The sequence below is a fragment of the Antennarius striatus genome, chromosome 13 (assembly GCF_040054535.1).
Source record: "Antennarius striatus isolate MH-2024 chromosome 13, ASM4005453v1, whole genome shotgun sequence".
NCBI lineage: Eukaryota > Metazoa > Chordata > Actinopteri > Lophiiformes > Antennariidae > Antennarius > Antennarius striatus.
The window spans coordinates 16995352-17013100 of NC_090788.1; the positions used below are offsets into that span (position 1 = coordinate 16995352).

Genomic DNA, 17749 nt, shown 5'->3' on the forward strand with positions numbered 1-17749 from the left:
TTTCATCATATGAAGTCAACCAGAATAAGCACTGAACGAGTCCTGCAGACTTTGTAGCTGGATGCCTTTGTCCTGAAACCTTGACCTTTGGACTTGTGGATGTCAGTTCTTTTAAACTGTTATAAACTACGCATTAAACCCGTGTGGGAGGATATGTTCTGTATAAGCCATACCGATCGCTTTTCTCTTTGTCACTTGTGGCCAGATTCTGTCTGTGCATTTGACCTTTCTGCAGATTTATTTCTCTTTTTTTCTGCTAATTTAATAAAAGTTACAGAAAGCGATTCCTATTTTTCTTCATTTTGAACTTCAGACAACTTATTTTTCCACCACACCAACTTATTAAGTTATCTTATTTTATCCTACTTTTTAACACACATCTTCTGAACTTTCATTAAAATCAAAATTAATCAGAATCTTCCCACAATTTATAATTTTGGATGAAATAATAGTAAATGAAATGATGGGATGAAATTCCATAAGTCAATTTATTTTCTTGAATACAAGTTTTTAAATGGCTGCATCGTTTCTTTTGTCATTAAAACAATGTTTTCACCCATAATATTTTTTTAAATGTATTTTTCTCTTTGTAGATACCATTTCAAAAAACCTATGGAAAAAATTTCCTTGACAGGATAAGATTTCGGTCTGAATGCTGAACGCTCTTCTCTGCTGCCGCAATCATGTAAATTTCCCCACAATGGGACAAATAAAGGATTTGGTTTATGTTATCGCTATTTTAAGTAGACCACCTGTAAAAACTGATTTATTTAAAATGTTGGCATCTGTAAGTGTGCAATCTGTTGTGGATCCAAATAAAAAGTAAGTGTGTGTGTGTGTGGGGGGGGGGGGGGTTGATGTGTTACCATTCTTGCCAGCTGTTCGGTTCATTCATCAAGTGAATTCTTCACTGAAATCATAATGTGCACAACCGAGATGATGACATGATGACAGCAAAAAAAAAATTTCTGAAGTCTAAAACGTTCATCAGTAAAGTAAAAGCTACATTTTGTAGTGTATTTGACAGGTTGTGTTGTGTTTACTGTGGACAGTAAAGCATGTAAAAGGTGTTTGTTTTTGTTATATGTATTTTTTATCAGTCAGCATAACAAATGATACCTGTCGATTTTAGAAAGGCTAACAATTCTCAAATTAATGCAATCCAAAGAGTCAAGAAGGGAGAAAAAGCATCGGCGGTTGAAAAGTTGTAGCTCTCATTGAGCTACAGGTGAAATCCTCCAATTGTTTTGGTCGATGGATTCCTTTCAAAGCCAAGTGAATAAACTGGAAACTCTTACTCTGGTTTCAGAATATGATACACTGTGTATGAATTATATTTAGCTTGTCAAAGGTTACGCGATCCCCAACCTCATTGTGGTAGACCACTTTTTGATAAAAGCACTGATTTTGCATTTCTAAATTTAGCAGCTGTCTGGATGTGTGTGATAGCAGATTAAATCAACCAATCGATAATCATAGATTCTCTAATGAGGGTTTTAGGCTTCATCTTTCTTTGTAGAAGCAGCACTGCCCGTGGCTACACAGACACAACTGAACAAATGCCTAGTTCTGAGAGGGGGATTTAGTTTAAAAGGTTGGTAATGGTAATGATCAATTTGTGAGTGTCTGTTGCTTCTTGGAACCATATATAGCTATCTGTCACATATAATTGTCTTATCTGTATTGATTCGGACATTGTTGATGCTTCTGCTTGCCCTTTGGAAAAGAAGAAGAGAAGTCACCAGTAAAACCATCTTAATGCCATCAAGCTTAACTGCAATGGGAGGCTGCTCCAATTGTGAGCAGCACATTCAATTCCAATCACTGAGAAAGGGTGAGGGTGACAGAAAAGATGGTAAATGACAAATTGGGCACAGAATTGTGAAGATGAAGAGAGATGGGAGAGGAGTGCTAAATCTGGAAAGCCATGTCAGTGCATTGGTGATGAAATGTAAAAAAAGACATGTGACAAAGCTGGAGAGAAGGAGGACAGGAGTAAGATGTGAAGATGTGGAAAATTAAGTCAAGTAGACACATAAATCCTTTTATATAAAATAATTTATTTTGCATGTGGAAAATATAGACTATTGCCTTTTTCATATAAAGAAATGAAATAACCTGTATGTGGTAATAAACATGACAAAAATGCCATCTAAATATCAAATAAAATATTAAACATGAGAAATACAACAATGGATTTTAATTTTTTTAACAATTTATATATATTTAAGTGATTTTAACACTTTTTTTCCATTAAAAAATTGTTGTAGTGAAGCTGAAAGAAGGGACGTTACATACATTCCCAAGGTGTGACTTGTTGCATGAACCAGAAACACAAATACACATACACACACATGAATAAACACAACCACACAACCACACAAACACACATACAACACCTACTGGTCTCTTGTCTTTTCCATCTTGTAGAAAAAAATGTGATTTCTGTTGTGCTGTGCTTTGATTGTTCTTCGTCAGTCTTCCTGCTACGTTTATGTGTTTTAACAGTATCGATCCACGTGAATAAAGTGGACATTTGTCTGCTTCTGGCTATTGCCCTTTAATGTGCCTCTAGCTTGATGTCACATTGACAAAGCGTTTAGTCGTCTGCTACCTCAGCATCAGTCTGTCCAAGGACTGGAGATTATAAATATATACTGTGCATGAGAAGCAAGGATTATACTGATGAGATGTATATTTCATCATTACTTGGTTCCATAAGTCACCACAATAATGCCTTATCTCCTGGGGAACACTCTATTAAGAGGAGAGTTTAATCATTTTATAGATAGCATTAATATTAATGAGACACTGTAGAGCAGTGTGGTATATCTGAGCTCATACAGGCTCCCCTGAGTAACATGTTACCACATTTTGGAAAAGCAGCTTTGGTTATTTTCTCATCACGCCCTCGCCATGTTCACACAGTCTAGGTTACATAATCCTCCACTGAAATTTTATTTCGACTCATTATTCTGGGGATTATGCAAAATAGGTAAACATTAGAAGTTACCCAGGGTTAGAGTTAGGATCTCTGGAGGCCTCAATGCATTAGTTTTCACAGGTGATCATAAAAACCAAACCAAGCACTGTTACCTCTTTCATGTATGTGAACCCCTTTCAAAAATAGTCTATTGCTCATTATCAGAACTAACATCAGACTGTAATGTACATATTGGTCAAGAAATTTCAGTAAAGAAAAAGACCTAAATAAGTAAAATCTCTCCTTGAATATATTTCCCAACAAACTAACTAAATTTCCTAACAAATATAATAATGTCATAGGGTACAATATTAAAAAACCCCCAACATGACACAGGATCACCTGAGGGCAGGTGAGATCAGGAATGCTGGTGGAAAGTCAAGGCTTTTCAGTCAGGAAAAATGTGTCTTGAGTGTTTGATTATATTCCTGTATGATGTCTATTGTTTGTCATCAGAGTTACACACAAAAATACTGATTCTGACTGAGCAGCAGATCCAGGATTTTTTCAACTAGTATTTTATGAGATATTGTTCAATTTTTTCCGGGAATGAAGTACTGTATAGGCTTGATGAAATAAATCAAGCATATTCAGGGGGTTTGTTATTTAGGATTGCATGGAATTTGGTGTGAAGCCAAATTAAAAATCAGGATCCACCAAATTTAAATGTTTTCATGAGAGTTTGTGGCTCTTGTTAATCATGGCTAGAGGGCCATGAGCTTGATTTTTCTCCAAAATCGTGGTTTCTGGATTAGACTTGAATGAATTAAAGGGGACTGCTGGGCTGAGGAGGTGTGCACGCTGCTGAGTACAATTTCAGTTAACACTGGCAATATCGTTCAGGTCACCCACACAAATTTGACAGCTACCAACATAAGCTATGCTGGGTGCCATTATCTAGTCAGTAGAAGTGCCAAACACACACACACACACACACACGCACGCACGCACGCACACACACACACACACACACACACACACACACACAAATCGTTGATTCATTCAAACAACACACACAAATCAAACTACTCAAAAGTCACTTGGAGTATTTGTTGCAACATAATGCCTTACATGGATTGAGAGTCTGTTTTTGCATCATTTGAATAGTAGTACAGTAACACTAAATAAAATCATACTACTTACCAACGAAACTTAGCTTTGGTTCTTTTACTTGGCCCAATATGTCAAAGCCTTATTCAGAAGAACAAGAACAACAAGAAAACTGATTATTTCTATTTAAAAAAAACAACAAAAACAACAAAAACCTTCTTGTATTGTAAGCTTAGTTTTCATGTGTGTGCACATGCTTATTTGTGTAAGGATCAGTATTAGCATTACAATAATTATTGTTCTTATATGGGTAATTAGCATTTTTCTTTTCCCTACACATGGGACCTGCGTTGGTTGTATGAAAAGCCCTTGCCTTTTCATTCACGGCTGCTCAATGCACTGAATGCATTCATTGTATTTGCATTTTGAATGCACTGTCAGGCCTCCTGTTAGAAGATATTGGAGACCTGTCATGCTTTTTTTTATTTTTTTTATTTATCGTTTCTGCTTCAGAGGAGATATTTTTTCTATACTACAATGATGTACTGTATTCAGACAGTCTAAAAAATCTGTTTCTGCATGTGGAACCTTATCCTTGTTATGCAATTCTCTTTATGATCAAGGAGAGTGAGATGAGGCAAGAACTTCAATCTGACTACTTAATTAAAATGTTCAACTGTGTCCTGAATATGTTGAATTAAGGCCCTATTTTTGTGCCAACTTAACATAAAATAAAAAAATGCAAGGGGTCTTGTTTGCTTTTGATATTTTCACTGACTAGACCTAGTACCTCACCTTAAATTGCAGAGGAGATTTGATAGATATATTTCTCTTTTGCTACATGACAAAATCATTTTATGCTATTTAAAAGCTGTCATCATTTGATCTTTTTCTAACCTCATCAAATCTTATGCCTCACTCATATTTTTTTTTGAAGGAAGAACGACTACTGATTTCAGTATCTCACTCTCTTTCTCTCTCTCATTATATGTCTTTAAAAACATAATGTGCAAATTTCATGTGTGTAACAAATTTATCAAAGCTGAGTCGAGGGGTTCCCTCACCTGTCTCCATGTGAAGAGAGGCACTAGGAGGAGGTTGGCTGATTTTCTTTCTAGACATTTGTACAGCCCTGACACAGAATGGAGCCACACAGAGGGTCCTTTTACTAGACAATGGTTTTGAATAAAAGAGTAAACTTATGTTATGAGGTGGCCTTTTGTACACATGAAGACAGTGATACAAGTGCCTGAAAATATAAACTTTTTAAACTGGTTTCCAGAGCATATTGGTCTGCCATTTCTGTGTATACTGACACAGCCCCACTTTGTCCATATTACATTTTCAGGTTAGCAGTGGTGCAGGGACAGAATAACAACAAAAACAATCGGAAGGTTATCAAATTTTGATTATCCATGGGATGCCTGTGTTGCTGCTTTGGCAAAATGTGGATTTACACCAAAAACGGATATGATGTCTTTGACGAAGCATTATTTTATTTTTGTGTAATTATGTACTGTATATGTATTGTATATATACAGTAAATGTGCACTGGGATGTGTTCGAAAGATAGGGTCGTTATTAATACGGCACGTCTGGAAAATGCTTTGATTTCATAGCTGCATTGTACATTTTATCACTCAAATAGTCAGACACGCAGCACATGCAGGGTTACAGCATACCCACGGATGCGCAGGATTGTTAGAATAACGCGCTGAAGAAAATGTTATGATGAGTGCGTCTCTTTTGTGTCACTTACGGTAAATATTGGACGTCTGATGTGAATGCCTGTTAGTTTTTTTAGCGAAAATACCTATTTTTAACATCAGAATTATTTGTAGTAAAAAGATAATAATTTACAAAAACACTATGAAACATTAGAGAAAACAGAAAATAGTCAATTTGAGTAAAAAAAAAAAGAAAAGAACTATCGAGCCACATGAATGACGTGTACGTAAGGGTCCTTCAGACTTCCGGGTGTGAGTAAACAGATCGCAGACGGAGTTTTCTCGCTCTAAAATGTGAGATTCTTGCCCCTGTTCTGTGTTTTTTTCCCTTAACACAGCTGGTGTTCACTAAACAACATCGACATGCTGATAACGACGTGTTTGTTCCCCCCAATAGGTCTAAAGTAACGTTTAAAATCACTCTGACGTCGGACCCCCGGCTGCCATTCAAAGTGTGAGTATAATGACAGCTCAGCATTCAGAGCATCACCAACATATTCACCTGCATTCATTTTTTATTCAGTGTTTTAAATCACGGCGAACTCAGCATCTATTTCGATGTTTTAAATGTTGTTTAGAGCTGATATTGTTATCGTTAGATGATTAAAGAAAGAAAAGCTTAAACAGTTCAAACAATTTAGCTTCATTGTGATAATTCTCTATTAAGAGCAGCCAGAAGAAGCAGGAACTAAAGCAATCACAGGCATGACCAAACGTTAACATATGCTACGAACACAGAAGTGTGTGTGTGTGTGTGTGTGTGTGTGTGTGTGTGTGTGTGTGTGTGTGTGTGTGTGTGTGTGTGTGTGTGACTGATGTTTAATCTGTATCAGACTTGGTTTTCCTCCTAAATCTACTTTGTCATCCTCATTAAATCATCCAAACATTTGTTGAACTTCAGCTGCTGTAAACAATATGTGTCCTTTTTTTCTGAAATGAAATTCCTGACTTAAAGTTTCCACGTCACTCTTACATGAGCTATTTCGAATAAGTTTCTGCAAAATATGAAATGTATGCAGACTCATCCAGCTGTAAGTGTTTACCGATGAGTCCTAAGTGTCTGATGAGGTCCAACATAGTCTTAACGCTCTTAAAGGCTTAATATGGACCCAGAGATTATTATGATGTTAAATGATTGACTTTATTAATTAAGGCAGACTGAACTTCAGTACATTGTCACTCTATGCAGCTTATTTTTATCATTATGTTGTAAAACATATGGTTTTGCAAACCATTTTTACCTAAATATGATTGAATACAACACACAGACACCAGATTTAAGGTTCCATCCAGTCTACTGACAAGCCGGTCTGGTATTGGACTCGTTCACTCTGAAGCCACACTCTTGTAAGGTGGAGAATGTGGATTAATGTTGGTTTATGGAGTAAGCAAGAATATCCCTGAAAATAACATCTGGCTGTCTGAATTTTTTGTTTCCAAGCCTGCATAAGACTGCCATGGGCCCTAACATGCCCCATATGTGGTGGTAGAAATCTAAAGGGTTCTGTACCTCTTTAGTCTGAAGAACGTAAAATCATGATTTGCAAATATTATTCGGAATATTATTTGGGCTTATCAGACATCAGGATTCTTCTCCACATTGTGTCAGTCCATCGAAGGTGAGCTCAGGCCCAGAGAATGAGTATTTTCTGAATGCTGTTCTAATATGGTGTGTAGTTTGTATGGTAGAGTCTGAGTGAGCATTTGTAGATGGAGCAAGGAAGTTTCCAGTGTTCCAGTGTAGTATTATACTTATGACAATACTTATGACAGTGTTGAAGAGTTGGGAGTGAGAAACTTGCAGGAAACAGCCAGCACGATGTCGGTAAAAATGAAACACGACACAGTCTCTTTTTTTATTCTTTGTCTGGGACTGTTAATTTGTACATCCAACAACTGAGCAACTTGTGTGTCTAACTCTGAGTCACAACATTGCCATGCAGGGCGGCAGTAGATCAGTCCACTAAGTCTTGGGCTGGGGACAAGAAGTTGCCGGTTCGAGACCCTAGTTGGCCAAATATTTGGCCTGTGAGCTGCCAGTGGGAGTTGTTATTTCACCTGTTGAGACTGCTGGGGTGCCCCTGAGCAAGGCACCACCCATCTACAAGCTACTCATTAGGGCATATCTCGAAGTAGCTGCCCGTCGCTCTGCCTCCCTCTGTATTTAAATTGCATGTTTACAGGCACGCTGGTGTGTGTGTGTTTGTTTTTGGGGATTGTACACAGACACATTAACACAACCCTTCGTTACTTGCGGTTAATGCGTTCCAGGACCACTTGCAAAAAACAGGGCGGGTTAGTTCCTGATCTGAAGTTCGAACATATTTAAATCTTGTTTTGATTAATTGGTAGTCCTATCTGAGGTGAGGCTCGAATGCTTGCTGTTGCACTGTGTGTCACTGTCATACTGATATTAAACCACCTATCTGTATTACCTTTTTTTACACTCTTATAGACTGTTTGAAACACTTTTGTATTAAAGAAAAGTGTTTCTTTAATACACGTAAGTGCGCTGCGTTCTGTGAGTCTCGTAACGCAGCACACACACGGATGCAGTCAGCCAATACCATGCAAGTACAGTATCAGGTGACTACCTCCTAAAATTCCACACTGTAATGAAGCTGTGCATCTTCAAGCACAAATAAGGGAAGGATTACTGTATATGCATGTTTAAAAAATATAACAAGAGTGAAAAGACCATTTCCCCATGGGGCAGTAAAGTCTGTTTCTCCATCTTCTTCTTCACTGCTACCTCCAGACACAACAAAGTTCACCTCGGGATTAACACACCCTCTCCCCGGTGTTCTCGCTCAGACGAGGTGGAGCTATGTCAGTCACTCCTGTCAATCTCTCCCGTTGTTACGTCACTGTGGTATCTCATTCTAATTAACTTGTTTCAGGCCAATTTCACGAGTTTGTGGGATATACAGTCGATGCAGGACCTGTTTGTTTTCTAATTTCTAGGAGTTGGTAGGGTTAGAAAGTAAGGAAGGACCACTATATATGTATATTAAGTAGAGACCAGAAAATATGACCCTTTTAACAGGGATCAAAGGTGTTGACCAGTCAATATATTTTTCATCCTTACTCCCATTTTTCCTTTTTGATAACATGAGTGATGATAAAATAAATGTCATTGTTTTCAGTTACACAGTCAGAAATCTTATTCTTAAACTTTTGCACAGTTTTGCTCATGCAGACTTTTGGAAAGAGTTAAACCTCTCCCCAACTTTACTTGTAGATGTCTCAGGTTTTGAAGAATTGATTATTTCATCTCAGTCTGTTACCACTGAAACCTTTCACCTGTAGAATGGTCCATTCAGTTGTTTTTGATCATTTCACAACTCTCTCAGTCTTCCATTGCTCTTATACCAAACTATTTGAGACTCATACTGTACATGGCACTGGTGTCAGATTAAGCACATACTTCTATAAATTAATGAAGCTGATAAGGTGACATTATAAACGTTTGTGGTTTACAGAGCATCAAACTCATAATGCTGAGGGATCTTGTCTGTGTGTTTTACCCCCCACCGGAGTTTTTCTGTGACTCCACTTTGGTTTCCCCTGACAGAAATAACTCCATCTTAAGTAATGTTCTATGTTTTGTTCCTTCTGTTCCCTCCATAAAAGTCAGCATGAAAGGTCAGATGCAGAATTGTACTTCTGGGTCTGTTTAGCTCAATGTTTAAACTTCAAACAGTCTCAGCACTCATGAATCAAACTTGAGGTCAGAAGGTGATAGGAAAATATCTGTGTGGTTTTCCTGCTTTTAATTTGAAATGTACCGTAATTGTGGGGAATGAACTAGACTGGGCATAATCGTGTCTCGTATTATTTGTTACAGACTAAGTGTCCCAGAGAGCACACCATTCACAGCAGTTTTGAAGTTTGCAGCTGAAGAGGTAAGCTCACGCTGCTCTAAAAATATGTGGTCACTAACAGGGAATGAGATTTAAGAAAAAAATTCCCCAGTCCAATATCATCATTTGGGACTGCACTCCACAATGTCCTCCAGATGCATGCAAGTATAGGGTGCATGTGTAATTTATAGTTCATTTACAGTTTGTCCTTTAAAGTTTTGCATACTTTACTTAAATTGTGAATAGTGGTCATGCTAAGACTCACAACTTATTCAACTGTAGAAATAAATCTTTGTCGATGACATACCTTCACAACAAGAGACAACGGATCAAAGGTGATTTCTCTCCCGTCTCTGCCTCGGATTGGCCATCGTTTCTCACTTAGCGTCTCACTGACAGAAAGTCAACTGCATGGAACCATTACCGTCACACTAAGTCAATCAGAGGCACGGAGGGTTGGAAGATAGAAAGAATAATAATAAACCTAAAAACACAAATCTTCTGTTCGAGCCTCAAAATGTTCTCCTCCTCTGGACCCATATTTTCTACAAAATGTAACTAAAATTAATCCAAAACCTTTAAACACAAATTGCATCTATCACACAACCTGCTCCAACCCCCCATGACGGAGTTAAAAACTATTTTACTGGTGCACTTTTGCATGTAAAGTTTTGTAGACTTAAAGCACACCAAATCACAGATGTTTGTATAAAGAGATCAATGGTCACCTGTTCACCTTAGTGCTTGTATGTTGATCAATGCAGCTGTGTTAATAAATGCGGTAGTGCTGTGACTGCCCTCGTCTGACAGGAGGACTAGAGTTGCTGATGTGCTGCCTTGTGCTTTGTGTAGATCAAGCCAGTGGAGATAGTAAGCCGACTCAGTGTCTGTCATTTATTAAAAGAGAGCATTGTTTGAAATGGAAAAGAATCACTCTGAGAATACTTGTATTTTGAAAATGCCTCCCATTTGAAATGGATTTTTGGAGTCAAGAGTGATCAGTGTCAGTTTTCGTCTGCAGTCAGCAGTGGCGGCTGCAGATGAATGATACTGGATGCTGTGTCGACGGGAGGGAAAATCACAACATAATTTTACAACCATCAATTCAAAATCAGTGAAATAGTGGAATTTGGATTCATACTTTATCACAATTCTTTGTAAACATTTAGCTACCAATTTTATGCTACATGAAACAATGCTCACTCAGTCGTGATCTATACTGGATTTTATGCAGGCTCGCTCATGCTACCTGGCTGTAGCCCCGCTTTGCTAACCTTATCACCCCGCTGGCAGACGGCCCCCTCAACCCTTTCACTGCAAATCCCTGCAATCCCCCCATCCTCCTCAGTTGAACCCTGAAGTAGGACACGTATTGTGACTATACTGAATGATTTTTTTACACAAATTTAAGCGTGGCTATCTTTCCCTCAGGCTCTCTCCTAACTGTTAGTCCGTGTGTGTGTGTGTGTGTTTGCATAGATGCTTACAGAATGTATGTGAAAACACAAACCCGTGTGTGTATTTCAAGCATGAAATTCACCAGACACAAGATGAGAAAAAAGGATTTTCCAAAAAGTTCTCTTTCTTTTGTTTCTGAGGATTTATGATTTCATTTTCTGTATTAAAGTTACCGCCTGAAAAAAATCAGTGAATCTCCGAGTGGATGAATCTTTCTTTTTTGATGACTTATTTATTCTCTGGTCAAGTGGAGTTGCAAATTATTCTTGATTATTTACAAAGTAACCTAGCGTTGTTTTAATTGCAATTTCCGATGTTAGAATGGTAACTTTGATTTTGATTTCAAAAATGAGGGTTTGAGAATGATCATCTGTCTCTGCTTCATTGTCTTTGACAGTTCAAAGTGCCACCAGCAACCAGCGCAATTATAACAAACGGTGAGTCTGGAAGAAAGTGAATGATCTTCCCTCTTAGTCTCCTTAGCAAACTGTATGTCAAGAGGACATGTTTACCAGTCATTAAGAGGGATCACGCTTTAGAGAGTCTTATTCCTGTCGTGTGTTTTGACAGAGATGTTAAGAAACTGTTTCAAAAGCTCCTCAAAGAGCTGCTACAAGCAAAACTGATGAATAGAATGCTGTCAAGTCGGATAATGAAACATTTTAATGATCAATGAAAGCTGTACCAGCAAACCTACAAATTACTGTCATCTTCCTTTTTACGGTGCATGTTTGTACCATATTACAACTAAAACTCAAAGGGATCTGCTCAATATCGCATTTAATGCTATGCTAATACTGTTAAAACTCGTCCAATTATATAGAATTTGGATAAGAAATAAACTGAAGAAAAATTCTTCATGCCCCCTATATTCTATATTCCCGTCTTGAAAAATAGAGATATGAGAACTGTCCTTTACATTCCAGTACCTTCTTGTCTTCCTGTTTCTTAAATTGTTATTCATTAAATTCCTGTAATACAGTCTCAGAACAGAGATAGGAGGTATTATCCACAGTGTTACACGAGCACCATGTCGAAATGGAAAACTGTGTTTGTATCACTTTAAACTTCCTGAGGGTAAAGCAGTTTTCCCCATCAGCCCACAGGACTCTGTTTCTGTGACTAATTCTGCCTCTTTATCGTCTACCAGCAGGTATCACACAAATACCGATGTGACTTATCTCTGCCCCCAGGTCCATCAGAAAATGAGTGGAAAATCGACACAAAGTTTTATTTTCACATAACAGATAAGAATGTTATCTAATTAGAGCCAACATACAACAGAAATGTTATTAGGGGTTATTATTGCTTCAGACTGCAGTTGAACAGCACAACTTGAGCTTTAAATTACAGGTTTATTAGCATGAGCTGCACGTCTGAAATAGCCTGTAATATTTACCATTGTCATGCTGAACACTTGTAACCACAGTTACCAGAATCACTAGAACAAATTAGCTTGTGGCTGAGAGAATCTTGGATCAGTCATTGTTTCCTGACAATTAAACTGTTCATTCCCACACAAAAGCTGATGATGCTTTTGTTTACTTCTGCTCTGCAGTGACAGGGTTGGGAAATTAGGAGGACTTTCACAAGCAGTGTGCCTAATGTGTTTTCTCACCTACTGCCAGGAATCATAAAAAGATGACATTTACAGGGCTCTCAGGGTATCGGACATATGAGTGTTGTTGTGATAGCACAGAGCTGGAAAACATTGCAGCAAGAACAAACAGTTTTAGTTTTATATGTCCAAAATTCAACACGTGAGCTCCTCTTATCCCACAAAGCCTGTTGGGGTTACATGTTTTCATTTCTGAGCCATGCACTTTGCACAATGACCTTTTGGACTCACAATAGTAACGTTGCTTCTTTGCTGTCCTTACAGATGGAATAGGAATCAACCCTGCCCAGACAGCCGGTGAGATTTTATTTTGTTTCATAATCCCTCCAGAGCTTCTCGTTTCATTTTTCTGACCTTCTCACACCTTCACAGCAGCCACTGCTGATTGTGTAACATGTTTTCGCTTCCATTCAAATTCGTCTTAGATGCCTGACAACAAACCTCACAGCTTCTTTTGAAGCACTTTGCCTCTTGTCAGCGTGCTTTCATCAAAGCAATAGTAACTGAAGGCATTAATACAAAATGTGAATAAATCATGTTTCATATTGCACTTTGAATACACTGATGGCATTGCTTTTATTGACCAAAAGATTTATTCAAAAACATCCCCTCAAACAGTGGCTTCTATGGATGGTTCCACAAAGTAGGCAGCAATTTGGTTGAATTTGAAAAGATGGACTTCATGTGACCTCAGGTTTGAACAGTTGGGTTAACTGAAGTTATGACGATGAATAATGTTATAAACACAGAGGAAATAGGCTATGATAGGCAAAAGTGAATATAACCAGGAGGGTTTTTACTCAGCCCCCATTTTTGAAAACTGCACCTCAAAGTATCTGCAGTCTCTCTGTTCCAGAATCAAAAATGAATGTAACCAAAATCAAGGTCACTCCATTTTTGGGTATGTTGATGCAAACCCATTTCAATTTAACGTTCAGAGGTCACCGTGTCAGTATTTAAATCAATCTGAGGCTGAAATAAAGCGATTTGTGTTTAGGTGTGGATGTAGAATATAAAGCTAAGAATATAATTTGTCCCTAAGATCCCTCACATTCTTACCGTTGCCCGATCCTGCTATCTCAGTGAGTCCAGGACCATTATCCCACATCCCAGTGGAACTGGAACTGGCCTCGTACATATTCAGACAGAAATGGTGTCAACTGACTCATGAATACAGATGCAGGATCCTGAAAGGCATGCCTTTAATGTTGCATTAAACTAAAAAAAAAAAAAAAGATCTCTGACTAGAGGCAAACTAGATGCACGGAGCTGTTGAGTCAGAATTCACTCGACCCTAGATTCCTACATTACTGCTGAACCCAGGTGAATCACTTTTTCTCTGTATCAGCCCCACTCATGTTTCCCCGAGGTCCGTCTTTTGGAATATGCAGCCCACCTCTTCCTTATGCAAATCCTCATCCTGTACTCAGACTGGTAACAGATGACTGGGCTTTCTGCATAGAGAAGGATGAGGTGATGTCTGCTTTGACCCAAGGCTAGATCGGCTTCTTTTTTTTGTGTGTTTTTTCTAAGAGAGGAAAGCTTGGTGGGCATTGACAGCAGCTTTTTTATCTGTGTAACGTTTTGTGCTGTGTGCTTCCAAGAATAGCCTCAGTTCAGACACCTCTATCAAACTGTCTTTTTTCACCCACTGCAGCAACTCTGCCTCATGTTCACAGCGTCGGGTATATGCTGGAAGTTGATATGATGTAATTTTACAATCTGCCCTTTCTTCATACGTCTTTCCGAGGCCAATATCAAACTCTGCAGTGCGCTCAAACGAATGATCCAGGGATGAGTTATACATACTTGGTCTCAGCATGATTGCTGACTCAATGAGCAAATAAATGAATGGATTTGTTGTTTTTTTATGGTGCCATAATGATAAATATTTCTACTGAGATGTCCGTCCTTGCTAAAATCCACCTGCTTTTTAAAAACATGTTGCTGCAATTCGACAAATGGGTGTAAAATTAGGTATTATAGTGTAATCTAATTAGCAAAATCTGTAATCCTTCAGTGTTTTAATGAGGGAATACAAAAGTAGTCCCTCAACTTGTCTGCTGTCTTGTAAACAAATGTTTTTAATTTGATTTTTTCTTCACATTATGGCTTATTCTAATAGCTTATAGCTATACTGACAAAATTATGCAGTTGCCAGTATTTATTTATTTATTTATTCACACTTCTGTCTAAGACTTAAGAGGTCAGTCCAGGTTTCACCCAAAGCTCCTTATTTGACAAGTTGTTTGCAGTATTTCAGCTTCACAGACAGCGAAATCGCTCAAAAAGGCAGATCGTGAACTGTGAGCTTTTCTTTTATGCTGTTCTGGTTTTGCAGGGAACGTGTTTCTAAAACATGGCTCAGAGCTTCGCATCATTCCAAGAGACCGGGTAGGAGGACAAAGAGACTGATGCTGCCTTTCGTCGTCGATCGCATAATGGTTCACCCAGCAGAAGCAGGAAACACCTCTGTGTTTGTCATATTTATATTACAGGCTCACAACTGACTGTGACTCACATAAGATCATTTTTATAGATATAAATACACACAAACACACACACACACACACACACACACACACACACACACACACACACATCTATATACATATATATATTTAAAATTGATGACAATATGTATACAAACTCAAATGCTCCCTGCTCCTCCATTGCCAGGCTTTTTTTTCCCCATCCTGTGACTGTAGTTGCATCAAATGATGGGAGTGACATGGAGACTACCCAGAGGTTCTGAGTAATTAATGTACACAAACCCAGCAAGCTGCATCCTGGGAAATATTTTATTTAACCAAATTAGTCAACAGTTATAGTTTTTGTATCTTTGTAAACAACAATAAACTATCAGTATGACTAACAACACGTCCCAATTTTGGATGTTTACTTTTGCCTTCGTTAGCAACGTGAATATGTTCATAGCAAACCACATTTTTTATATTTATATTTAGAACCATGTTTGTATGATGTGACTGTCGACATGTAGTGTAGGTCATTGAAAGCAGCAGGTAAATAAACTTGCATCATGGGTCAGTACTGAACGTGTGTCCAGGGCCGGCTTCTTCCATAAATACACGCTTCCAGATAAGAGCATTCTGACCAACATGCAGGGAAGTGGATCTTTGCTGCCCTCTGTCAGGTTACATTTTGACACTAGTTTATAGTGTTTCTGAATTTCAAGCCACACACTATGCTATTGCGTGACGCAATGAGATAACATAGTATCGTAACTTGTTGCACTGGTAGGCTTGGATAAAGTAGGTGTTCATAGAGCTGTGATTAAAATGCACAGAGTTCAGCCGATGTCCCAGCGGTTAATACAGAAGAAACTGAAGTGAAGCATTTGACTTCAGTTTTCTGCGGGATCTGTGGATTGAAATGCACCTTTGTTTTCAGTCTGTAGTTTATTCTCACCAAAATAAATGAAATTCTGACAAATAGATCGACCAGTTCTTTCTCCATAACTGGCCTTTATAATTTCTCTTACTGGGAAAGTGGGTTCTAATCACCGCCACACTAATTATTTTCATTTTAAAGGTCTGGATAACTTGTTTCTTAATGGGTTCCCAACCTCTAAAACTAAAATGCAGACTATATTTAAAAAAAAAGAATAGGGAATAATGGTGTGTGCATGTCGTAATACACGAAAGAAAGCACACTATTGCATCTCACTGTCCATTAGGATGCAGTCAGATGATGGGAGCTGAAATTGAATTTCTCATTTATTTCTCAAGTTACTTCTGAGTACATTAAACAGAAATTTTCTTCTGAAATGGGAAAACACTTCAGTAAATTGGGTTAAAAAAATTGAATAGGTTTGTGCCTGGTCAATGTGTTTACTCTTAAGTTAATTAATCTTTTTTTTTTTTACATCTAAAGATGAATAAATGTTTCCAAACTAGTAGAAATGTTTGACATTCAACACCCTACATAGCAGCAGAAAGCTAACACGGATTCATTAACAATCAGAAAATATTCATTTAATCACATCCCCCAATTTTTCGCTCTTTTAGGCGTGAAATTAAAATTTCACTGAGCACTTTGGTTTAATCTCTTTGAGCAACGAGGTAGAAATCTCCTTCCAGATCATATTCCAGGTCGAGTTCTCAGTCGCTGCACAGATGCTCCCACACCTGGATGGAGGTCTGGCAGGCGTTCACAGAAGTGGAGGAGTTCTTCTGCTCCACCACCGTGTCGGCTGCAGCATCATTACCAGGCTTCAGCAAGTCCATGGAGACCCCCAGGAAATATCTTGCCTAACATCCTCTAGAAATACCAGTGTGTTGGCTCTGCCCTGCTGAAGATTCTGCAGGAAAAAGACACGTTATGGTCTCATGGAGACTCTTCATCAGTTGCAGGCATCTTTTAGTGGAGATGGAACAATGTAGGGGGAAAGCGAGGACCTGTTTGGAGGTACAGTTTGATCTTCACAGTTCCCAACCCCTCTCATGTTCACCAGGTTCTCCTCAAAGTACAGTCTTGAAGGTGTAAGCATGTTCCCCTAAAGCTCTTTAGAGCTCTTTAGTCATCATGTCATGCAGACGCATTAATAAAACCTGAACCACAAACATTTTCAGATCACAAAGCCCACCTGTGGAGACACTTTTTCCATTTGCCTGAATTTATTCAAACCGATTGATTCAACGACTCCAGATTAGCACCACTGTGTTTTATTTGAATTATAATAAGTTGTAGTTAATTAATAATGCATAAAGAAAGTTCAAATCAATTTGCTAATCCTCAGTTCTGATAGGAGTTTTTTTTAATTATGAGCAAACAGATTCAGTTTGAAATTGGGAGCCGTGCAGAGATACAAGGCTGATGTGACGTGGTGATGTTTACTGAAAGCAGCAGCTGTGAAACACCTTTTTTTGTGAGGAAACCAGAGAACCAGGCTTCCCTGCTACAAGTTGGGTTTTCGTATGAACTCCATATCCTTCGTGTCCCCACACTGCTTCATAAATGGCATGTTGAGCATGCTATCTGGCTTCCCATTAAAGGCAGGTAATCTAAAATGAGATCTGCTGGTACTCAG

At 38.3% G+C, this 17749-nt stretch overlaps 1 protein-coding gene across 1 annotated transcript; it reads left to right on the plus strand.

The window, feature by feature from the left end:
* The first annotated feature begins 5995 nt into the window (after window positions 1-5995).
* ufm1 (ubiquitin-fold modifier 1) lies at window positions 5996-16143 on the plus strand. Its single transcript, XM_068331517.1, has 6 exons — window positions 5996-6054; window positions 6158-6214; window positions 9608-9665; window positions 11479-11518; window positions 12964-12996; window positions 15041-16143. Coding segments are annotated over exons 1-6 (264 nt in total). The 5' UTR covers window positions 5996-6052; the 3' UTR covers window positions 15115-16143.
* The last annotated feature ends 1606 nt before the right edge of the window (window positions 16144-17749 follow it).

Bases quoted from the DNA above. Each gene is read 5' to 3' on its own strand.
- ufm1 (XM_068331517.1), top strand. The intron at 6,215-9,607 runs GTGAGTATAATG...TATTTGTTACAG, and splicing joins CCCCGGCTGCCATTCAAAGT to ACTAAGTGTCCCAGAGAGCA. The intron at 11,519-12,963 runs GTGAGTCTGGAA...CTGTCCTTACAG, and splicing joins CAGCGCAATTATAACAAACG to ATGGAATAGGAATCAACCCT.